This window comes from Eschscholzia californica, unplaced genomic scaffold (genome assembly GCF_041429995.1).
Source record: "Eschscholzia californica isolate CP2 unplaced genomic scaffold, dmEscCali1.0.p SCAF_4, whole genome shotgun sequence".
Lineage (NCBI taxonomy): Eukaryota > Viridiplantae > Streptophyta > Magnoliopsida > Ranunculales > Papaveraceae > Eschscholzia > Eschscholzia californica.
Genome location: NW_028238461.1, coordinates 16,469,155 through 16,492,826, shown reverse-complemented (window position 1 = coordinate 16,492,826; position 23,672 = coordinate 16,469,155). Strand labels below are relative to the sequence as shown.

The 23,672-nt window shown below is 37.6% G+C and overlaps 4 protein-coding genes across 4 annotated transcripts in view; 3 read left to right on the top strand and 1 right to left on the bottom strand.

Annotated features, from left to right (window-relative positions):
- SWEETIE (HEAT repeat-containing protein) overlaps nucleotides 1-5,841 on the top strand; it is a 38,759-nt gene extending 32,918 nt beyond the window's left edge. Inside the window, exons 40-48 of the mRNA XM_086638521.1 lie at nucleotides 90-155; nucleotides 521-618; nucleotides 742-838; nucleotides 1,045-1,180; nucleotides 1,416-1,726; nucleotides 2,398-2,544; nucleotides 2,654-2,818; nucleotides 2,908-3,033; nucleotides 4,070-5,841. Coding sequence (XP_086494647.1) covers nucleotides 90-155; nucleotides 521-618; nucleotides 742-838; nucleotides 1,045-1,180; nucleotides 1,416-1,726; nucleotides 2,398-2,544; nucleotides 2,654-2,818; nucleotides 2,908-3,033; nucleotides 4,070-5,314 — 2,391 coding nt within the window. The 3' untranslated portion in view covers nucleotides 5,315-5,841. The remainder of the gene's footprint in view (nucleotides 1-89; nucleotides 156-520; nucleotides 619-741; nucleotides 839-1,044; nucleotides 1,181-1,415; nucleotides 1,727-2,397; nucleotides 2,545-2,653; nucleotides 2,819-2,907; nucleotides 3,034-4,069) is intronic.
- Nucleotides 5,842-9,356: 3,515 nt separating this feature from the next.
- On the top strand, nucleotides 9,357-13,088 carry LOC147543230 (uncharacterized). The gene is made up of 6 exons (XM_086635402.1): nucleotides 9,357-9,956; nucleotides 10,026-10,163; nucleotides 10,315-11,065; nucleotides 11,171-11,320; nucleotides 12,729-12,923; nucleotides 13,021-13,088. Exons 1-6 carry the CDS (start codon nucleotides 9,357-9,359, stop codon nucleotides 13,086-13,088), a joined length of 1,902 nt encoding a protein of 633 aa, XP_086491528.1.
- A 2,278-nt stretch (nucleotides 13,089-15,366) lies between these two features.
- LOC147543229 (uncharacterized) lies at nucleotides 15,367-17,970 on the bottom strand. The gene is made up of 4 exons (XM_086635401.1): nucleotides 17,918-17,970; nucleotides 17,720-17,806; nucleotides 16,504-17,279; nucleotides 15,367-16,406 (listed from the first exon to the last, which is right to left on the bottom strand). The coding sequence occupies exons 1-4, from the start codon at nucleotides 17,968-17,970 to the stop codon at nucleotides 15,367-15,369; spliced, it is 1,956 nt and encodes a 651-aa protein (XP_086491527.1).
- An 812-nt stretch (nucleotides 17,971-18,782) lies between these two features.
- Nucleotides 18,783-23,254, top strand: LOC147543228 (Eukaryotic aspartyl protease family protein). Its single transcript, XM_086673822.1, has 9 exons — nucleotides 18,783-19,670; nucleotides 20,148-20,265; nucleotides 20,754-20,983; nucleotides 21,084-21,323; nucleotides 21,906-22,059; nucleotides 22,153-22,238; nucleotides 22,356-22,470; nucleotides 22,570-22,642; nucleotides 22,981-23,254. Exons 1-9 carry the CDS (start codon nucleotides 19,090-19,092, stop codon nucleotides 23,061-23,063), a joined length of 1,680 nt encoding a protein of 559 aa, XP_086529948.1. The 5' UTR covers nucleotides 18,783-19,089; the 3' UTR covers nucleotides 23,064-23,254.
- The last annotated feature ends 418 nt before the right edge of the window (nucleotides 23,255-23,672 follow it).

Below are 23,672 nucleotides of genomic sequence, written 5' to 3'. Positions count from 1 at the left end.
GTGAATTACTTCATCTCAGGGAGCACTACTTTTTTCATTTGCGTAGTCTCTCTTTCTTAACAATGGTCAATAATCTTTAACGGGTGCAGGTTCTTTTTTATTCCTCCCGCGCGGATGATTCACTGAGCAATCTTGTGGTTCCGGTCTTGTCACAGGTAAAAAGCATTTGATTTGTCTCAATTATCCATTTTGCAACTTGGAAGTTGAGAATAACCCTACCACGATTGCTTACACTTAACATGCCCTCTCAAATTTTATCATACTATGCGAAGCTGTTGTAAATCCTATTATTGGTGTTGGAACTTATGAGCTGTTGTTTGCCTTTGTTAAGTTTTTATCAAAACCAATTTTTCGCATCGATAAGTTGCTCAACCATTTTCGTGAACAAATGCAAATATCTGATTTCTGTCTACTATGGTTAGAAATGTTTGAACTCAACCCTGCATTATAACGCCAAACTTAGGCTTTTGGTTTTGACATACTGATTTTATATACCTTAGCCTGGTTTCATTTTGAGCAGATGGTGAAGGTCTGCCCAGATGATTTTTTCGGGACTGAAGATTTCCCTGCTATGGCCATGGAAATTTGCATAATGCACCTTTACAAAATATACCAAAGGTAGTCATCCTATCCATGGCAATGTAATGTTCTTGTGCAGTCATTCTCAAGTAGAAAAATTGTCTTTCATGTGCTCTCTTGACAACGCATAACAATTGCTCTGAATAATGATTCTCCTTTCAGTGCTGATACAAGTTCACATAATCGTCTGAGTTGCGAGGACTTGGTTTCTGCATTAATTGTTACATCTGAGACACTAATACACCGTTTCAGACCTCAGGTGTGTGTGATGTGTCAATACATATACATATAATTCCAAGCTTATTTCTTATTTTAAACATTGTTGGATCCTTGTATATCTTTATACCCTATGACGTACCCATGTGAGAGCATATGTTTATTTTCTAGCGCACTTTCCTTCTTAATTTTCTCTTTGTGATTTACTATTTTATACTTCATATATTGAAACATACTTCATGAATCCAGATGCGATTGAATTCAGTGCGGGCGTATCTGATGACATGTTACAACTGTCTGAGAGGAGCTTCCACCGAGTCTTGCTTGTTAAAAATTGTTGCTTTTATCCAGAATATTGGAAGTTCTCTGAAGAAACATATTGAGGGTAAGCGTAGTCCAGTTAGTGTCAGTGGTTCTGAAGTGGTCGTTCTTTTAGTTTGTTTCTTGTAAAACTTTTCTGTACACTAGATTTGTTTGATGAGACCAAATTGGCGGAGACGCACAAAAAATAAGAATAAGAAATGAATGGAACCTCTTTTATGTTTTCACTTTCACAAGTTTGATGGGTGCCATGTTCCAATCAACTAACTGTTGACGAGCATGCAATTTTGGAATTCCAGATAGCGAAAAGCTGGATACTAATGATTTGGCACAAATGAGAACCATCGTTGAAGCCTCGTTAAACGTTATTACTAGCTTGACTCAAGACTGTGTTACGGGCATACATGTGGTTGATAAAAAGAGGTCCAGGGAGTTCAGAATATTGCAAACAAAGCTTGCCTTCTGTCTTGAGCATGCCTTTTCAGTTGCTAAACTCGCTCATGAAATTCGACATCTTGAAGAGAAGAAAGAAAGTGAGGAGAGCATGTTCACTGTATACTCACGCTGCATCAAATGCATCCAGGCGACATTTAGTGACTCTGATACACAGGTAAGCAAACATCTTTGCAATCTTAAGGGAGTAAATCATTTGGTTTACCTTGAAAAATGCCTCATTTTGTCATACACATACCTGACTGCGCCGTGAATTTGAAGTATAAAGTTATAAACTAGTTATTTCAACATTGTTATGAAAATAACTTTGGGTTTCTCGATTTTCATGCTATATCAAGTTATGCAATACACTTACTTACATTCTATACATGAGGAGAACACACGAACTATGTGGTGCGACACTTCCCATCCATATAATTGATACCCCTAATATAACCACATTCCATGGGTTGGGCCAATGTGTAGGGTTTGTCTTGACAGGCCTCAGTGGCTTCACTATTTTAGTGAAGAATCGGTTATTATTCCAAACGGAGGGCATTTTATCCAATGCAGGCCTATTCCTTGTGGCTTGAAGTCTTGAACCAAGTCGCCAATCCAACTATCTAAGAAGTATGAGTTATCTATATACTTTCTCAATATCTGGAATAAACTGTCTGCATGTTTCCATATTACCACTCATCGTATTTGATGCCTTGTGTTAGTGTCGCATACGGACACCAGAACTGGTTTTAATGTTACAAGACTTTTAGTAAGTTCACTATATGTTTTGGCCCATGGCTTTGACCCTCAGTTTAGCAGATGAATATCTAACTGAATATTTCTAAACAGGTTCAAACAATTGTGTTGCAAGTGCTGAAAAACATGACTCAGAAAGAAATCAGTGATGGCTCAGATGCGAATGACAGCTCTTTCTTTATGTTCTTTATTGGAGAAATCTTCGAAGATATTTTCAACTTGATACAAAATACAGTAAAGGTAATATACTTACAGGACTCAGAAAGACTTATAACAAGGTGAACTTTAATTTTAAAAGTGGATCTCTGAAATAGCAGCCATGTATATACTTACATACTCTTGATAACAGAAATCTATGAGCCGAGAATCAGCAGCCATCATTGGTGAATGCTTGAGACTATTAGTCCTCCTGCAAGCATTGTCCAAAGCAAGTAACTGCCAGAAAGACCTTCTACATCTGTTTCTGGAGGCTGTCGTGATGGTTGTTTCTGCGACAGCTGATGATCATTCTCAGGTACTCTAAGTTAAAGCTGGAGCATCTAACTTGCTCAAACTTCCCTGGTTTCACCTCAGTTCTACATTCATCTAAATGTTAAATTTCAGGAAGTTGTTGAGATTAGAAGCACTGCTGTGAAGCTTGTCTCTCATGTTGCCAAAATGCCTTCTGCGGTTACTCATTTTAGGGATGTTCTGTTAGCTATGCAGGCCCCAAATAGGCAGCAGATTCAGGTAAAAAGAAATATGTAATGAACGGTACACCGTGATGCATTCCTAACTAGTTTATTTACATGACATGGCTCAAAGATGCAGTTGGGAGTGTTTTAGTTCGATCAATTCATTTTAGGAGTCAGAAACTTAAAATGTAGTACAACTTCAGCAATTATTTTAGGACTCGGGCTTCAAACTGACCGAAAATACCATGCATCCCTATTTTCGAATCGAAAGCTCGAAAGACTATCACATTTCCTAAAAGAAAAAGTGGATCCCCACTCAACCAAGAATATAGAGGGTTTACGGTTGGTTAAGAGTTTCTTCTAAAAGAAAAGAAGAACAATGAAGAGAAAAGAACAGGGGGAAGGGGGAAAACCACTAGAAATATGCACCAATGGAACAGCATTATTTTTCTTTTTTGAGGAAGGCAAAAGTTATATTGATAAGGACCTAAGCCTAAGGCGTAGGATGTGTACGATGATCGAATCCCTTCTTTTGCCAAGAATATGTTGAAAGAGTAAAACAGCATATTATCGACTTAATACACATAATTATGTAGGTATGTGAAACAAATGCAGTGGAACAAGAGAAATATTATAATAAAGGCGTCCTAGAGAATAATCCTTTGAAGAGGAATAACCTAGTAGGGCATATGAAATAAATATAAGGCTCCAAAAAAGAAAAATATAACCGTAGAAAACCTACAGGAAGGTGACCATATCCCCACGAACGGCCTTATCCCCAACGAACTTCGGACCGTCTTTTTCTTAATTTGTTTTCCATAAATTTTGTAAACCTCGAAAGCTGCTGAGAAAATTACCTGCATCACGAGCAAATCTTGATCCAATACTTTTAAGGGCTAAAACGCTAAACTGTAATAGTCATCAGGCCATGCGTGTATAGAACCCCACATCACTAGATACATTGAGCCATGGAGTTATAATGTTTTATTTTTCTAAGAGACTTCATGTTTGCGCAATTCAGGATAAGTAACAAATCTGAAGGTTTTTTCACTCATGGATATTTATTTAATCTTCGAATTATTCACTTTCAGGATATTATACGAGCTTCTGTAACAGTGGAGCAGAAGACAGTACAGCCAAAACCCATTGCGTCACCTCTTATTATCAAGTTGCCTGTGCAAGCAGAACAAAATAAGAAGGATGATTCCCAAGTGTCTGATTCATCTTCTGCAAATCAACCTGACAAAGAAGAAATTGAGGAAGATGATGATTGGGATACTTTCCAGTCCTTCTCTGTCGCTCCTGATGCACCTGATGCAAGTCCTCAATCTCATCAAAAATCAACTGAACCTGAGTTGGTGACCCATCCTTCAGTTGCAGAAGGTGATGAAGATTTTGATGCTAACGATGATTTCCAAAAGTTCGCTAGTTCACCACCTGTCGAGGAGGTAAAAGAACTTAACCATTCTCAGCTTGTAGAGAACACAACATTAGAAAGTCCAGACGAAAAGGATCAATCTCCAGAGCTTTCTACTCCCCAAACTTCAGTTGCAGAAGCTGATGAAGATTTTGATGCTAACGATGCTTTCCAAGAGTTCACTAGTTCACCACCTGTCGAGGAGGTAAAAGAAATTAACGAATCTCAGCTTGTAGAGAAAACAACATTAGAAAGTCTAGAGGAAAAGGATCAATCTCCAGAGTTTTCTACTTCCCAAACTTCAGTTGCAGAAGCTGATGAAGATTTTGATGCTAACGATGCTTTCCAAGAGTTCACTAGTTCACCACCTGTCGAGGAGGTAAAAGAAATTAACGAATCTCAGCTTGTAGAGAAAACAACATTAGAAAGTCAAGGGGAAAGGGATCAGTCTCCAGAGCTTTCTACTCCCCAACCTTCTGAAAGTGTGGATAAACCGTCTGATGACAATCTTGCTGGACCTGATCCTGTACCAGTAACCGAGGACGCTAAAGTTGAAGTATCATCATCTGATGATGATGATGATTCTGGCAGACACTCTTTAGAAACCAGGAGTTCAAACAACAACGAATTCGAGGAAGAGCACAAAGAGAAAACCAGCATAAGCGAAGCTCATGAGAGCGACGATGTCTCGTCATCCCAAGATCCTAAACCTGTCGAGGAAGATACTCAAGAATCAGATAATGATAGTGAAATTGCTGATGAGGAGAAGTCACCAAATGACGAACAACTTTCTAGTTCAAGTTCTCTCCAAAAGCTTTCAGATTCTAAAAGATATGAAGATGCAGCCGATGAAGAATCTACACATGAGGATCTTCCAGAGGGTGGTAAAGAAAACAGTGGTAAGCATGAAAAGGAATAACTCTCAGTCTCCGATGCATTAACCAGCTGCAGACCCCGCAGCAATGGCAAGAATCACTATTATCGGATCAACTGATTGAGGGTGCGTAGAAACAGTTCTACTACAGAAGCATTTGCGAACTACCAGAAGAATCATTTCTGTTCGTTTCCTTTCCTGAGCTTCCCACACACGAGTTGACATCATTTCTCAGCAGAAGTCAGTCACATCTGAGTGTTTTTAGTATTTAATGTCATTTCCTTGACACCATAAAGAATATCCATTGTTAAGTTTTGAAGTTTTGGGTTTCAAATTCTAAAATTGGCTTAGGTTAGTGTAGGTACTTGTGTGAAAATGTTAACTTTTATAGCATTATGATTTATTTAAACGAATTAGAAATCTATTTCATAGATTTGGGATTTGAACTTTTGTCCCTTCAAACTCGTGGTTTTATGCAAATGTCATTCTAATATTGTGATAAACCATCGGACTATGTTTATGCGAACCGGATTGCAACGGAATGTGATTTATTTTATAAGCTATGTTATTTATAACTTCGTATTTAGAACACATGATTTCCGTAAACTATATTCAGTCTTATGATTAAGAAAGGATTGCCGCATGAGGGTCTAGTGAATAGGAAAATTAAAATAAAAACCACTTAATTTTTGTTACTTTTTATAGAAGTAAAGAAACTGTGTTTTTCTACAGACCTATATTGCTTGATACTAGTTGTAAGTATAGATTACCGAATTAATACTTCCTCTTATACATATTGTAGAAGATGAATGGATGTAAGGATCGAACTCTGAAATGGGGTTGTGCATATTTGCATACATGAATGGATGTGATCGTGTGATGATTTGTTGAAGTCTTCTGGCATAAATTTATGTTGACTTGCATGTTAAGTTTAAATGTAATAAAAGTTTACCTTAGTTAAAGATACAATATTTTATATATATATATATATATATATATATATGGGAAACAGGAAACAGAGTGATATATGAATGTTACTATTGGATTGAGATATGAAAACCTTGAAAACCCAATAATTAAAGGATATAAACTGTTAGTAGTTACAAGTGTTGGGTAAGTCTTGTTTTACAATGTTTGTTGTCACTGTTCAAATTTCAGAAATGTTGAATATTGACTATGAATACAATACTTGCTTTATTCGAGATTGAGTTTGCTAGTTGTGGGAAAACAACCCTGAAAGACCGCTACCCGATCCGTTCGACCGAGACAAAAGGTGTTCATGGGCACCCGATGGTCATAACGGTCAGTGTCTGACCGGCCTGAAAGAATTAGCGAACGGTCATTGTCAAAATTTTCCAACCCGCTAAGCGACTGACCAATATGGCCCGTCCAAATACCCGACCGGTACTAGTGACCGAAGAACTGACTAAATAACCCATCTTGATTTTTAGAGGTTATACCGTCAGGTTTTTATAGACTTGTGGTGGTTGTTGAATATAGAAGACCAAACAGACCACAAAGCCCGACTCTTTATAAATACCCCCTAAGTACTCCTAATTCTTTTTTCCTCTCTCATCCTTCAAGGTCCACATAAGTACCCCTAAATTCCTGACATAAACGGTTGTTGGCTACAAGTCTTGAGACTCTTCATTCTCTCTATGATTTCTCTATCTAGAACAGAATCTCTGATCATCTTAGTTCTTTTCCCTCTCCATTCATATCGTTCGCTTTCTGAATCTTTCCATCCATTCGAAGTTTTTCATCGAGCATCGTACTACGAAGGTCTTTATAACTTTGTGTCATGTTTTTCTCTAAATCTTTAGTCCTTACTAGTTCGATTCGTACTTAGTTACTTACTGGTTTGGTTCACAGTTACTGGTTCGATTCATATTAGTTGTTTGAGGGTTACTTCACGAGGATTTGTGTTTTTTGTTAATCTTTTTCACTTGCGGTATGAAAACTAAGTTATAACTTTCAATAAATTTTTGTTGGAAAGCTCGAACTGAAACCGTTCAGTGTCCGACTGGCCCGTCAAAACAAACAGTCTTGGACAGTTAATGGACAAACAATTCTTGAAGTGACCAACCGAGACTGCCCAAATAAATAGATGGTCACCAACATTTTATGTTCGAGTCAACCGATCCAATGAAGTTAGAGTTCGACACCGACCGCCCCGGACTGATTCCCACCACTGCTTGCCTACATGGGTCTTAGTTTTGTGGAATTCTATTGTTGTTGAATTTTGACCTTGCTATTCTCTTTATGAGATATGAATTATGCATTTCTTGTATGCGTTGTTCGTGGATCTATTTTGATGGTTTCAAATCTTCAATTTCAAAGCATTTAGCTTGAGAGATTCAGGATTTGAGGGCGTTACATATAACATAGGACTGGTTTGCAATCAATTGCAACCCTCTTGCCGTTAGTTGGAACTTCTTTCAATTACAAACAAAAATACTTTAGAAACAAGATCCTAGGAAAAATGAGGGATTGGGCTGGACGTCCAAAAGGAGGCCCAAAATGGGCTGGGCGTCCACGGTTGCCCATAAATAAACGAGAGGTCCAAAATGTCAGGCCTGGACTTAAAATGACGGAAACAACCCTAAAGTTCGTCGAATTTACGCCCCGTGCCATTGAAAATCAACCGGGATTTGACCAATTTTTTGGCGCGATTTCTGACTGATTCGAGGGACGGAAGTGACGTTTCCTGCAAACGGTCACTTCCACATTAACTTCTGCCCACGCCGAGTCCCTCTTCCCAGGTAACTTTGCTCCTTCTCAAGAAAACTCTCTCTCCAAATTTTTCTTCATTCGTCATCTTCCTCCTGCATCTTCCTCTTTCAACTTTTACTTCTAAAGTGATTGAAGTTATTTTGAAGAAAAGGAAGGGATTCAAGTCTGTTTGGAGAAATAATCTACAAGTTTGTGAAGGGATTCAAGTAGGTTTTACTTCTATCTCATCCACCTAAACTTGTTTAATAAAAGTTTCTTTCATAAAAGATTTTTAAAACCCTAAAATTTGTGAAAAACTTTACTTTCTGACACAGATATGGTGATTGATCTTTCTTTAGGGACGCAATATTTTAGAAACCTTTAAAGTTTATACAAATGATCTCTTATGGTTTGTTTGAAACCCTAGAAGATTTTAGAAACCCTAGAAGTTTTTAGAAACCATAAAATTTGTGTATAATCTTACATTTCTTTGACGCGGATATGGTGAAAAGTAAAGATACGAACAAGAAATCAAAGGGTGTGACTATCATAGAACCAACTTCCAATAGAGAGATATCAGTAAAGGAAAGACCGATAGCAGAAATTCTGGCTAGAAGAACTAGTCCTAGAAAGAAGAAGGTATGAAACTGAATAAAAAATCATTTGTTCTTGAAAATGTTTCTGGTAAATGTTTTTTATTCTGGTAAATGTTTTTTTTTCTTGAAAATATTTTGTTTTACTGTGATTTAGATTTGTCTAGTGTTCATGGGAATAATATTTTGCACCGTAAGTTGTTTTATTCCTGGTAAATAATTTTGTTTACTGTAAAATGTTTTGTTCCTTGAAAATATTTGATTGTACTGGAATTATGTTGTTCCAAGTGATATGGATTTCTTCATGAGAATAAAAATATGTTCAGTAATATGTTCAGTAAATTGTTTTATTGTAAAGATGACCATGCATTTCAAGTGTTTGTTGTAATGTGTGACACAACATTCTTTCCTGGTTACATTTTTTACAGGTAGAAAGTACTGAGAGCATTGAAGTAAAAGACAATGCAGAAAGAGAAAGGAAAGGCAAGAAAAAAGCTGCACCAGAGAGAGAAGACAATGCAGAGAGAGAAAGGAAAGGCAAGAGAAAAGCTGCACCAGAGAGAGAAGACAATGCAGAGAGAGAAAGGAAAGGCAAGAGAAAAGCTGCACCAGAGAGAGAAGAAAGAAGCCAAAAAAAGAAAGGAAAGAAAACAAAAACAGAAGGTGGAAACTCAACGGGTGAACGGAAAAATAGACCACCCAACCTGGCAGCACTGGTGCCGAAGGCTTACAAGTATGCCCTTCGAAATACGTGGAGACAAATGAAGAACACATATCCAAAGATGTCGACTACACAGAAAGAGTTGTTAGCCGAGACTCCATTTAAAAATCTGGTGATGGCTTTTGTTGAGGACAAAATAGATTGGGATAACATAAACAAACCCAACAAGGCTATCTTTGAAATTCTCTGCCTCTATTCTAGTTCGACAGAAAGGTTTACGTTGGCGGGGAAAGAAATGGAACTGAAACCTGAAGATGTGGCCCTAATTCTAGGTATGCCATTGTCAAGAGAGGCGAGAGAAGTCTTCCCTAAAAATCGATCAGTAAAGCAGCCTGAAGTAGATTTTTGTATGAAGTACTTTGGTGAAATCCCTGGAATGATATCATGCATACAAATATCCAAGGCACTGAGAGATGCTGTCAACGGAGAGGTAGATGACATGGATGTCATCAGGCTGATCATCATGTATATTTGTGCGAGTGTTTTATTTGCTCCCCTAACAGGTTACAAGGTTCCAATGCGTATTCTCTTCAACTTGCATACAATGGAATCAATTAAAACTTTGTGTTGGCCAACAGCGGTGCACTCATTCCTAATTGATCACATCAATAAGTACCCCAACGACCCACTGAAAGCTTCAGGGTGCCTTGTATTACTTCCTGTGAGTATGTTTTTTATCATTTAAATTCAAACTTAACTTCATGTGTCTCATACTCTATGTTTTTTATAGGTGTGGTTTTGCGAGCATACTACATGTTTTGATCGACAAGAGAGGTTTAGGGATGAGGTGCCTAGGATCGTGAGGTGGTCTTTGACCAATATAGATGATACATTTGACCAGAAGCTTGCAAATCTTACTGCAGAACAGGTATACATTTGATCAGTGTTAATGTGAAACTGTTTTGTTCTGGTAAATAGAAAAGGAACCATTAAATTGTTTTGTGCTTGGTAAATAAAATTATTTCCTAGTAAATGTTTAGTTCCTGGTAAATAATTTGGTTTATTGTACATTAAACCAGGTCAGTGAATCATTTGTGTACCCCCCAACTGATCAAGAAAAAGAGTTGCTGTCAGCCCCAAAGAACACAGAAGTGGTAGATGAATTGCTTCTAAGGATTGAACAGCTACAAAAGGAAAATGCTGAACTTAAAGAAAAACTGCGAGAAGCGTGCGAGGATAGGGATGATTCTTACAAAGCATATGAGGCACTCCTTCAAACCTTTTTAGTTCCTGTAGAAGAACAGGTTAGAGGAGAAGATGGCCTAATCCAGGTTACGGATAGTGTGGAGGAGCTACGCGCACGTTATTGTAAGGGAAAAAGTAAGATGGAAGATCCAAAAGATGGAGAGAAAGAGAAAGAAGAGAAACAGAAGAAACAGGAGAAAGGGAAGACAGAGGAGAAAGAGAAAGACAAGAAAGATGAGGGGGGAAAGGGTGTAGAAAAAGATGATGAAGAGGGAGAAGAAGATGATGAAGGAGAAGAAAGTGAGGATGAGGGTAGAGAAAAAGAGGATGAGGAAGATGATGAGAAAGATGATAATGAGGAAGATGATGATAAAGATGATAATGAGGAAGATGATGAGAAAGATGATAATGAGGAACAAGATGATGACAGTGACGAAGATGAAAAGGAGAAAGATGGAAGCGAGGATGGAAGTGACAAAGATGAGAAAGAGGAGAAAGATGAAAGGAAGGACAAGAAAAATGATCGGAGTAATAAGTATCAACTTAAAGACAGTGACGAAGATGATAGCGATGGCAATGAAGATGGTAATGAAATAGTTTCTATTTTATTTTATATTCTCAGTAAATATTATTCTTTTTCAGTTTTATTCTTTTTCTGAGAAAGTATAATAAGCATGCTAAATGATGAAGGCAATGAGGGAGAGGAAAAAAAGAAAGCCAAGCTGGATGAAGAAGGAAATGATGAGATGGATGATGAAGATGAGGTTCATATCAATTTGTCTAGTGAGCATGCAGGGTGGGTGGATGATACTTATGAAAAAGAGATGCCTCCCAAGAGAGGTAATGTTGCCAAATTATGTGGTGAAATAATTAAAGTTTCCTAGTGTAGACGGTAAAATGTCTACTGGTCGGAAAGTCTGACAGTCAACGGGTCAACGGTCAAAGTCTTGTCGGGTCGGGTCGGATGCTTCGGGGACCGGCTACGTGTCGAAAAGAACCTGCACACAAAAAGAGAGAAGAGATCGTGAAGCCTCTGGGACACCGGGATGGTGCCGGCCTAAGGGGGCTCCGACGGTCAAGTCAGATACTCGGTCAAATATAAATAAGAAGGTCAAAGTGGGCAATAGAAGGGTAACCGTCGTCGGAGTGCTTAGGTGTCGCGGCTCGTGAAGTTGTCGGAACAGATCCCCACGGTAGTGATTTACTTACGGTAATTAAGAGGGTGATGGTAATGAAGTATCGTCGTTAACTCGCTGGTCGTAAATGAGACTTGCAATAAGGTGCTGGTCGTAAAGGGATCCGCAATAGAGTGCTGGTCGTAAGTGGATCGGACGGTGAGGATGAGTGAAGATGATACGCCTAGCGTCTTATCGCTAGATGAATGATGCGATAAGGAGGTGGTGGTATTAAGATGGTGATACTGCCAGCTAGTTACTGCTGGATGGGTGTTACCGTCAGCTCCTTACCGTTGGATGGAGGATATTTCAGACCAGAGGGCTCTTATGCAACAAGGTGGTGGTCGTATGATGTTGATACGGTTAGCTAGTTGTCGTTCGAATTGTGACTATCAGACCCCTATCTCCCAATTTCTAAGACAATGAGTCAGAGTCTTTGAGAGGATCAGAAGATCTTTGAGATGCTTATGAGAGAGCAAGTGAGTAAAGAGAATAGATTAGGTTACTCGAGTACTGTTGTCGAATATTGGATGCCCTGGTCTGGTTGTAGCCTCTTGTATTTATAGTGGTAGAGGAGGGTCGTCTTGATGACGGTCAGCTCGTAACCGACGTAATTATTCTGTGACATTACTCATGGAAGTACGTTAAGAGATAGGGGATCTGACGTACTGACCGTCAGATGAGAATTCGAATCTCTTGGGGGACGGTCAGGATGCTACCGCGTGTGCGATAAGCTACTGGCCGGTAACGTCCGTCTTCAAGTGGAAGATACGGAATATTCACCATTAGTGCGGTTATGGATTGCGCGATAACCTTCTAGCCGTCAGATAGCTTAGTACTAGGAGGTGGTTATCGCGCGACACGTGTCAGATACGCTTAGTGTTAAGCGGGTATGGATCTGGTGATCATGCTAGCGTCTTGGGCCGTTACCGGGCCTCCTTATCAAGCTTCGCGGATTTTATCCTTACGAAGCGGTTGTTCATAAATTCTGCGGGCACCTCGTGGGGCGGATATTTGCCCATACACCTAGTTTGTTAAAAACATTATTTTTCTGAATATATATTATTTGACAGATATTATGAAGGATGACAGCAATGATTTCCCAAGTTTTGATCTTAACTTGGGGACGCAAATTATTGTGTGGACTCCACCACCACAGCAGGGAGATGATGTTTGTCAAACAGCTGAAGAGAATTTCGCCGATATTGCAGAAATGGGGAGAGCATCGGTGGAAGAAGTATCCAAAAAATTGGATCATGTTGGAACAAGTAGAAAAATTAAATCACCACACGTGAGCCCCCCAAAACGAGTAGTATCGAAGACACAGAAAGGGTCAATTGCTAAACCAACATCTCTTATCAAAAGGGTCAAGGATAATCCCAGAACACGAAAACAAACATCCAGAGCAGCAGCTGCCATTAAATTCCCTGTGATTGATATAGAGTCGATCACAATGAAGAAACAAGTGAAAGAACCAATAAGTAAATGGAGACAGGGAGGGTTATGGCCCTACGTCCAGGAGAAAGAAAAATCACTAATGCTAGAATTCATGACATACGGGTGGACAAGGTAAATAACTCAGTAACTGGTAAATAAATAAATGTCTGGTAAAAAAAAAATGTATGGTAAACAATTTGTATAGTAAATGTATATCTTTCTGGAAAATAATTGTGTGGCTGGATTGGATTCTATGTACAGCCTCGAAGTCTGGAACAAGGATAAAGAACATTGCCTGAAAGCAAAAGATTTGGATGAACTTATGATGGTTCGGGGATGTGACTCGCAAATCATAGACTGGTTTGAGGACCACCTTGCACAGGACGCCCGAGACGTGAACAAAGAAGTTATTTTCCTATCTTCATTGCTTTTTGTAAGTTTCCTTGTCAAACATATAATTCATTTTTAAATGGTGTTGAGTAAATAGTAGTCACTGAATTTAAATCAGCGCAGTATTGAGGCCAATACTGAATTTAAATCAGCGGAGTGTTGAGTAAATAGTAGTCACTGAATTTAAATAGTAGTCACTGAATTTAAATGGTTTGCAGACCTTGATAAAACAAGAGCGGAGTCAGGCAAGTATTGAGGCCAATTTAAATCAACGGCTGGAAGCGCAATACATCAAAGATCATACTACAACGTTGTGTGCGCCACTGAATACGCCGTACACTGATGACTCATTCGAGGGTCATCATTGGACTCTGCTTGTCTATGAATTTGAAGAAAATGAATGGAAGCACTACAACTCTTTGCAGCGTGACACTAACCTGGCTAAGCAATGCAACAATAATGCAAAGAAATTTGCATCGCAACTGGCAGAGACATTGATAAAGATGAAGTGCACGCGCAAACGAAGTGGGCAATACGCTAAAGAAAGGATGACGAAAAAGATATCCTATGTAAAGGAGGTTGACTGCCCTCAGCAAGGGGATAGGTGAGTCTAAATTTTGCTTCCTTACTTTAGTAGTTATTGAGTTTCTTTAAACTCACATTTTATTTTTGAATCAAACAGTCCAGACTGTGGACTCTACGTAATGCTCCAGTTGGAGGATATCTTCAACATAAGCAACCAGTCCAATTTCCCGGGGTCCTGCACGCAGGTGGAAACTTATGCAGACAAAGCAAGAAGAAAGAGGGTAGAAGTAACTTTCAAAATTTTGGAGGAATCAAAGGAGGTATGGAGAAGGGTGATAAATGAAGGGTCATAAATAGTTTATGTGAAAATTATGTTTGTGTTTGTTAACTGTTACTAAGTACTGGAAAAAACTTGGAAGGTTTTGTTATTGTGAAAATTTGTAAGTTTTGTATTGGAAAAAAATATGTTTTCACTCGAAAAACTTGATAATTTTCCATAAAATATGCCGGGAAAACAAAAAATTTCCGGTAAACAAAATTATGTACTTGACATAACTTAGGAAAAAATATCCAAAAATCCGGGAAAAATTTAACTTTCCGGTAAATAAAAATATGTACTCGACCAAACTTAGAAATTTTTCGGAAAAAATCCCGGGAAAACAAATTATTTCTGGTAAATAAAAAAAAATTACTAAACACAACTTCGAACAAATTGTACTGAATATATTTTTGAGTAAAATCCACATGTTCTGGACAAAACTCTATTATTGTACTAGACACAACAACTTAGAAATTTCTCCCAAAAAAGCTTAGAAATTTTACGGAAAATCCACATGTACTGGACAAAACTTAGAAGTTTTGTCCCAAAAAAAACCCGGGAAAAAAAATAATTTCCGGTAAATAAAAAAATGTTCTAGACAAAACTTAGAAAAAATCCCTTCGAGAAAATATATTCTCAAAACATAAAATAATTTCCGGTAAATAAAAATATGTACTCGACTTGACTTAGAAAAAATACATTCTGAACACTGGGAAAACTTAAACTTTCCGGTAAATAAAAAAATTTACTGGACAAAACTTAAACTTTCTGGTAAATAGAAAAATGTACTGGATAAAACTAAAAGTTTCATATCATGCATTATGTTCAGGCACAATACACACTAACAAAATATAAGATAATACATTGACTTTAAACACAAATACATTAAGTTCGACAAAAGATACAAAAAAAATCAAAGCAGCACAAGGCTAAAATGTGACTCTCTTCAAAAATTTGAAAAGCTCCCAACACTGTAAATGCTTTTCAAAGTTGTAGAGTGCCCCTAGTTTTTGCTGCTGATATAAAAACCATTTCAATCACTAAATCGCTTCGTTGCACGAAGCACGGTTGTGATAAGAGAGCTTCTTACACCTACCGCATATCCGCTGCCTCTTTCTAAAGTTTCCAGAACTTTCAATTCTTACAGAACGTGGTCTGCCCGGACGTTTCTTGGTTAAAGGAGGAAGTATCTTGTTGGCTTCCTCAAACGTTGTTGGTTGATCGAAAGATGGGACAGGATTTATGGAATGACTATAAGTCTTACAGTATGCATCCGTTGTAACAGCGGGATCAAAAAAGGATGATGAATCACCTCCATGCACTTTAATACACAATATGGCATGCTCACTAGGGATACCTTGGACTTGCCACTTACGACATGTGCATGTAAGAGCCCCAAGGTCCACAGAGTGACTCGGCATGGACATTACTTCATACACAAATTTACCTGATTGTATTACCTTCCAGCTACAGGCAACGTTGAATCTAGACTGCATTTTTTCGTTGACCTTAGGGCACAAGAAAGAGTCCCAAGTTGCCGACTCAGTTCTTCTGGCATTCATCATGTTCATAATTTTGATCCTCAACATATCTAGCATTACGGTTATTGGAAGAACTCTCTCATCCCTTATCCACGAATTGAAGGATTCCGAGAGCGAAGAACATATTAAACCGTACCTTTTTCCTGGGAAGAAAACATCAGCCCAATGTTCCGGATTTACAGAGTGAAGAAATGCATCCACAACATTACCACCCATGACTACAAGTTCAGAAGTGTACTTCTGAAAATCCGATATAGTAAGGGCTCTAGCCGCCTTAAACATGAGGGATTGGAAATAGTCCGACTTCTTCGCACCATTCTTTACACGTACATTCAAATTGTTTCTTAGATGCCAAACGCAGAATGAATGGTGCGCGGTTGGGAAAATGTTCGAAACTGCATTTATAATACCATTGTGCCTGTCCGACATAAAAGTCAAAGACTCACTATTATCAACCATTTTCGCCAAGTTACAAAAAAACCAGGTCCAGTTTAGATCATTTTCTACGTCAACGACAGCATAGGCGATAACAAAAAAACCTGCAAAGTACATATGGCAGTAGTTAGAACAGGAAATAAAAAAAAAGCCAGTAAATAAAATTGTGTACCGGACGGAAAATATTGGTAAAATACTTACCATCATTGCCATTCTTCGCTACAGCTGCAAGAATGCACCCATTGTATTTCGTTTTCGCAAAAGTACCATCAACAAATATCAATGGGCGACAGTGCTTGAAACCTTGGATGCATGCTCCAAGAGCAATAAATATTCGAACAAAACGGTGGGAATCTTTATCAACTTCAAGATCAATTAAACTATTAGGGTTAGAACGTGATAGGGCATCAACATACCAATTGAGTTTGGCATAAGAATCAGCTTCCTCCCCATAGGCCAAAGAAATACTCCTGTTTCGAGCCTTATATGAATAGTAGTAGCTGAGTTGAATTCCATAGTCTTTCTTGAAAGATCTGACAATGTCTTTAGTACTTTTGGTCGGATTCTCCCTAATGTCATCGACTATTAATAAGCTAACACTTTCGGTTGATAATCTTGGCTTATTATCTGACATTATAAAATCTTGGCATGTGTGCACAGGGTTGTAAGCTTTTAGAACAAACATTGACCTTGACTTCAGAGGAGCCACAGCGTGAATGGTCCAAGAACATTTTGGGGATTTGCATACGCAAGTAATACGATCAAGATCATTCTTCAAATAATTAAAATTGTACCCGTGCTTTATTGAATATCGTCCAAGTGCATTTCGAAAGGCGTTGGCGCCTCCAGGGAATTCCTGCCCCAAATGTGTAAACACCTCAGGCCAGCTAGCAGACCTTAGAGGTTCAGCCCTGACAATGGCAGTACATGCATCCTCAACCAAGAGAGAGGAATTTCTTGAAAAATCCAGTGGGAGACTGCACAAAACAAACATATCATTGACATCTGAATTTAATTTAGGTAAGGAAACAGTTTTGTTTTCGGTAAACATAAATATTTACTGAACATATTCTTGTTCACGGTAAACATAAATATGTACTAACTAAAATTTGAAGTATTCATGTATACTGAACCATAAAACTATTGGATTTACCGTAAAGTAAGAGCTGGTTATAAGTACACAACAATCAACAATATGTAATGACTTCCACACATACTTATTAGACATTTGTTACTGGTTCATATAAATGGCACGGGTAAATTATTATTAGGTAAGGAAACAGTTTTGTTTCTGGTAAATGAAAATATGTACTGAGCAGAGTTTGGATTTCAGTAAATTAAAATGTGTACTCACCAATTTATTATTTTAAGTAAAACAATAACGAAACAGTAAAGTTCAAGTTAGTTCCAAACTTACTAATTAGATGCTTGATTGTGGTTCATCAATTCTGATGATGTTGCAGCAGAAGTAGATGAAGCATAGCCGAAAAAATCACGATCCAACCTGGATAGAGAGAGAAAATAAAGAAGGTATGAAACGATAATTTAAAGAAAAGAAAAAACAAAATTTAATATCCATTGTATACTGTTACAACTAAGTTGAAGTTTATTTCACCAGAGAGGACGTCGTGCAACAATGTCCCCAGAAAGCATTCCTTCAATATCCATTGTATACTGGAGGGAAAAGAAAAATGAAGAAGGTTTGAAGAATGAAGAAGGTATGAAAAATGAAGATGATAATGCCTTTTAAGGTATGAAAATATAATGTAGAGAATAGAAAAATATTCCTTTCACTTTGTCTGTCATTTTGGAATGTCAAAGTTTCATTTACAAAAGGCATTATCCTCTTCCTTAAAAGGCATTATCATCTTCCTTAAAAGAACAAATGGAATATTCAGCTTCCTTAAAGTCTATCATTGAAGACAAATAGGATTTGCTCATTTAAGAGGAATTACCTGAAAAGGTTGGAAGATAAGAGCAGATTCTGGTTGGAAGATATTAAGACAGTGGGTGGTATAAATAGGTTGGAAGATGAAATTTGAAAACTTTTCAAAGATTTTGAAACTGATCAATAGAGAAAGAGCGGGATCCCAAAAATTTCGCCCAAAAATTTGGCAAAATGGGGGGGAAACTCAGGATTAATGGCTTGATAATTTAGAGAGAGAAAGAAAAGGAAAGAAGGGAGAAGCTGTTGGCGCGAAAGGAGGGAGGAAGGATGTGATATCCTGTGAGATAGGGACGGGTATTTAATGATCCCTCAAAAAACGTGGGAGAGAGAAGGGCTGGGTCAAGTCGAGGGGCAATAAAGGAAGAAAAAAAAAAAAAAAAGGTAAACAAATATTTTCCCTGACATTAGGACCTGCACCTCATTTTTAGGCAACTTAGGATTTTTTTTCATTTAACCCCCTCCTTTTTGGACCCCTGACTGAAAAATCCAGGAAAAATTGAGTGGTCATTTTTCACTCAAACAAGCTCTCATTATCATGGTGATGAAAATGGATATAAACACCTACTCCTAAAGTGGGTGTACAAATATAAAATATCAACCTTGGAAACTCCCTCTTTCCTTCCTTCAAAATCAAAGGTTTTCCGTTTTTCTTCTCTCATATGACCTCATTGCTATTGCTGAGTAGTCAGTCCTCTCTCTCTCTCTCTCCATTGGAATCTGAATAGTCTTCTCCAACTCTAGAGAGAGAAAGTAGATATTTATCTCTATTTGACTTCTAAAGGAAGGAAGATTACTGAGTACAGAGAGAGAGAGAGAGAGAGAGAGAGAGAGAGAGAGAGATGGAACCTGAGGAAGAACCCAAGCTTAAAGGTATAGTTATAATCACCCTTCCACCAGAAAACAATCCTTCTCAAGGAAAAACCATTACATCAATTTTTACTCTCACTAATCCTTCAATTTCACAATCCCCACAAGAAGAAGAAGAAGAAGATCAAACCCAATTTTCAAATCCCCCTGAAACTAATCATCGTTTCTACTCTTTCTCTAGATTCTTCTTTGGAACTCCTAAACACATTCTGGGTCTTCTTAGTCTCTCTGTTTTAGGTCTTCTTTTCTGGAATTATTACTCTTCTTATACTACCATCAATCAATTAAGAAATTCACAGGATGATAGAAGAGAAGAAGAAGAAATCAATTCTTTCATTTTTCCATTGTATCATAAGTTTAGTAATTTTGATAGAACTGCTGGACCAGATGTGGAATTGAAATTGGGGAAATTTGTGAATAAACAAAGAGTCATGTCTATGGCAAGATATGATAAGGGCATTGATCATCAGAATATCAAGGAATTGGCTTCTTATTCATCTTTAGCTGATTCATCTTCAAGTTTTCCTATCATAGGAAATGTCTACCCACATGGGTATGTTAATTCTTCATAATTAGTCTTTTATTTTTAGATCCAAAATTGATTTTTTTTTTTTACTAAGTAATAGGTATGCATGTGATAGTCCCACATGGCTTGGGAAAGCGCATGGAGCCTGAGGCTACAGGTGTAAGCTCAAGCTTAGTAAGTGTTAACTGTTAAGGTCTTTGGGTGAGCTCTGGTGGGCTCGCATGGGCTTGGATCTCATAAGTTGAGACAATATCGATAACTGCTAAGACATTGATTACAAAATATTATTAGATTAGCAAACCAAGTTTAGGTTGCTCCCATTATCATTACATTCTAATCCCTTATAACATCCACATACTATCTAACATAAGGATTGATATCTTTATTACTCTTCTGCCTCCTTGTTTTCTATATAGAATTTTATAATTTCTCGAAGAAAAAAATATTAACATGATGTCTTAATATTTATTCCAACTAAAGATTATGTTGTTTTACTTCATAAAGACTATATTACACATCAGTGCTTGTTGGGAATCCTCCGAGGGCTTATCACCTTGACGTGGATACTGGGAGTGACTTGACTTGGATTCAGTGTGATGCTCCGTGCACAAGTTGTGCGAAGGTAAAGTTAAAATGTATAATACATGACGGCATTGTGTAGTAAATTTTTCCCATTAGACAAGAAACCCATAGTTTTGTTCATGTAAGCCTATAGTTAATAGTTAACAAACTATGTTAGTTTGAGAAGGCATCGTCAATTACACAGTTATATCAGTGGTGTTACTAAGATAAAATCAATTTAGGCAGTCGTAAGTTATTCAAATAGATTTTAAAAACATAACATAAAAATCAAGAGATATCTATGAGAAGGCACCTAGTACGCCTTTGTGATCTTTTATTGTGTTTCTCTTTTTGTGCTTCCTAGTGTCTAGTGGTGTGAGTGTAATTAGGATATATATATAATATATATATATATATATATATATATATATATATATATATATGTCTTGGGTATCATGGAAGGTCACTAATAATATTATGATTTTGATGAAAGCGGTGGTTAGGCAGAATAAATTCTATATCATATAATGTCGAGAACTGATTGTGTAGGGGCCACATCCTCTGTACAAGCCCACTAAAGAAAACATATTGGCACCCAAGGATAACTTGTGCATTCAAGTGCAAAATAATCAGAATCGTGAATCTTGTGAAACTTGCCAACAATGTGATTATGAGATAGAATATGCAGATAGTAGCTCTTCCAGGGGTATCCTCGCGAGGGACAATCTGCAGCTAAAGCTTGCAAATGGAACGAGGGTGCATCCTAAATTCGTTCTAGGGTATGGATTATAGTAACCTGGAGTATAATCCCCATATATCTTCTTTGAAACATCTCAATATAAAAATTAATTTGTGCATTTGTTTTGAATTCTCTTTTAGGTGTGGATATCATCAACAAGGACAATTATCAGTTTCTCCTGCAAGAACTGATGGGATCCTTGGACTTAGTAGGGCTGCAGTTAGTCTATCTTCTCAATTAGCAAACCAGGGGGTCATCCGCAACGTATTAGGTCATTGTATTTCCAATGATGCAAATCGGGATGGGTATATGTTCCTAGGTGATGAGCCTATTCCTAAATGGAAGATGACATGGGCCCCTATGCTTAATATCCCTTCCATGTAAGTGTAGACTTTTTCAATTTTCAGCATTAGCTAAAAAGTTCATGTTGATTTCAGGTTAAAATGTTGTCAATAACCAAAATAAATCTAGTTCTAGGTTGCACTGGTCCAATTTTGACTGCCAATTCATGTGAGACATACTTGATTAGTTATTTATCTTCTTCAGAATTTAGGTGGTTCTGGTTGCAATCATGTATCTGTTTATTTGTGGTGTAAATGGAGCTCATTAAGCTTGTTGGCTTTCTATGATTTATTTAGGACTAGAACTCGTGTTAGGGAAGGCATAGAATGTTTCTACCACCAATGGGAACACTCAGCATGTAGAGTATTTGAACCATAAGCACTAGAATTGAAGTACAGATAAAGGAACACATTGTCTGATTGTCTCATCCCTTGGAGTTGGTGGTAGCCCGAGTCAGAATGGAGTTTGATGAAGTCGGACCAAGTTCACCCCTTTTTTTTTGTTTTGTTTTTTTCCATTTTTTTCACTTCTTTTTCATATATGGAACTTCAGAATGGTAGTACGGTTTCATGAAAGAAATAATATTCTGTTAATATATATGTATGTTACGATTATTTCAGGGACCTCTATCACACAACCATTGTAAAATTAAGTTATGGAGGTGGGCAGCTCAGTTTAGGCGAACCAGAAAACCGTGATGGACAAGCAATTTTTGATACCGGCAGTTCATATACATATTTCCCGGAGAAAGCATATTCTAATTTGATAACTTCTGTGAGTGCATTTTGCTTTTTAGCATAATAAAATCTTAAAGCTAGTTCACTAGTAGCTATTTTTGTAATGGTTGATCAATACCCACTCCTGCAGCTTGAAGATTTTTCCCCTGAAGAACTCATTCGAGACGTTTCAGATGATACTCTGCCATTATGTTGGCGGGCTAAATTTCCAATTAGGTACTTAATACGCAAAAGAGAAAATGAGAGAGAGATCCACATTTAAAGTCCTTTTTTTACTTCATTGAGATCTTACCTCTAATCCTAATGTCTAAGAATGAGACTTCATTTCGACAGGTCAATTGAAGATGTTAAAGCATTCTTTAAGCCAATTACGTTTCACTTTAGAAGTAAATGGTGGTTGATGTCATCTAACATGGTGATTCCTCCTGAGGGTTACCTGATTATAAGTGTAAGACTTGTTCTGGTTCTCTTATTTAGTGTTCCTGGAAATCTTCTTAGTTTTCAATCCACCTTGTAGAGCTTATTCTTTGAACGAATTAATCTGCAGAATAAAGGTAATGCCTGCTTGGGAATACTTGACGGGAGTGAAGTTCTCGATGTATCCACAATCTTACTAGGAGGTAGATGCTCTTCCCTCTGAAAAGTGCACACGCACACACATATATATAAATTATATACACATGTATAGTAGATGATAAGTAGAAAGATTTTAGCTATCCAATAACGCAAAATAGCTTATATGCTGGTGTCTTTGTCAGCTTAACCGTTCTAGTAGAACTGAAACTAAATGAGATACCAATTAGCCATACGAACTAGCTTTCATTTCATATACATTGATTGCTCCGCGAAACAAAGATGCAAACAGAAAAGGAAATTTTACTATGATAATAAACCATTGCATGTGTTATTTCTTTCAACCTCTTCAAAGGTATCTGACATAAGTTCATCATTTTTGTAGATATCTCATTACGTGGGCAACTGGTCGTGTATGATAATGTGAATCAAAGAATTGGATGGGTTAAATCAGACTGTGTAAAATGACATAAAGTTTGGAGAGAAGGAAAAGCTAAATTAGTACTTTGGCATTTCGGTTTGGATCAGAGAAGGAAGATAATCCTGGTACCTCTTTGAGTAAGTAGTATATCACTTCTTTTTCCTTTTTATTGCATTAGTTCTGTATATCTACTTACATTTTTAGTTATGTATATTGGGACAGGAACTTTTTTATTGCATAATCGGTGTATACATCTACTTACATTTTTAGTTCTGTTACAGTTTTTGTTGTGTGGCATAGGGGTGGAAATTTTGCCCATAAGCCCGAACCCGCCCACGGGCACCCGAGCCCAACGAGGACCATGGACGCCTGCGCCCGTCTCGGGCACAACCCGCCCAGCTTGCCATATTTTGGTGGGTGGGCATGGGTTAAAACCGCGTACCCGCCCATGCCCGCACCCACTTAACCTCACCCAATGATAACCAACCAAATTACATCAACTTTATGGGTTGATGAATCCCAGTTGTCTATGTTGCTAGGTTTAGTTGAGATGGTAAACAATATGTTTAAGGGCAATCACACGAACCCAATACATTGTTGTGCAATGGTGGATAAGTTTATATTATATCTCATGAGAATTCTTCATTAGTTTTCAA

Coding starts and splice junctions, on each gene's coding strand:
- LOC147543229 (XM_086635401.1), bottom strand. CDS start 17,970: ATGGATATTGAAGGAATGCTTTCTGGGGACATTGTTGCACGACGTCCT. Junction 17,280..17,719: donor CACAATCAAGCATCTAATTA/GTAAGTTTGGAA, acceptor TGTTTTGTGCAG/TCTCCCACTGGATTTTTCAA. Junction 16,407..16,503: donor AGCGAAGAATGGCAATGATG/GTAAGTATTTTA, acceptor TGTACTTTGCAG/GTTTTTTTGTTATCGCCTAT.
- LOC147543228 (XM_086673822.1), top strand. CDS start 19,090: ATGGAACCTGAGGAAGAACCCAAGCTTAAAGGTATAGTTATAATCACC. Junction 22,060..22,152: donor ATTCTAATTTGATAACTTCT/GTGAGTGCATTT, acceptor CCACTCCTGCAG/CTTGAAGATTTTTCCCCTGA. Junction 22,471..22,569: donor AGGGTTACCTGATTATAAGT/GTAAGACTTGTT, acceptor ATTAATCTGCAG/AATAAAGGTAATGCCTGCTT.
- LOC147543230 (XM_086635402.1), top strand. CDS start 9,357: ATGTCGACTACACAGAAAGAGTTGTTAGCCGAGACTCCATTTAAAAAT. Junction 10,164..10,314: donor CAAATCTTACTGCAGAACAG/GTATACATTTGA, acceptor ACATTAAACCAG/GTCAGTGAATCATTTGTGTA. Junction 11,321..12,728: donor AGAGATGCCTCCCAAGAGAG/GTAATGTTGCCA, acceptor ATTATTTGACAG/ATATTATGAAGGATGACAGC.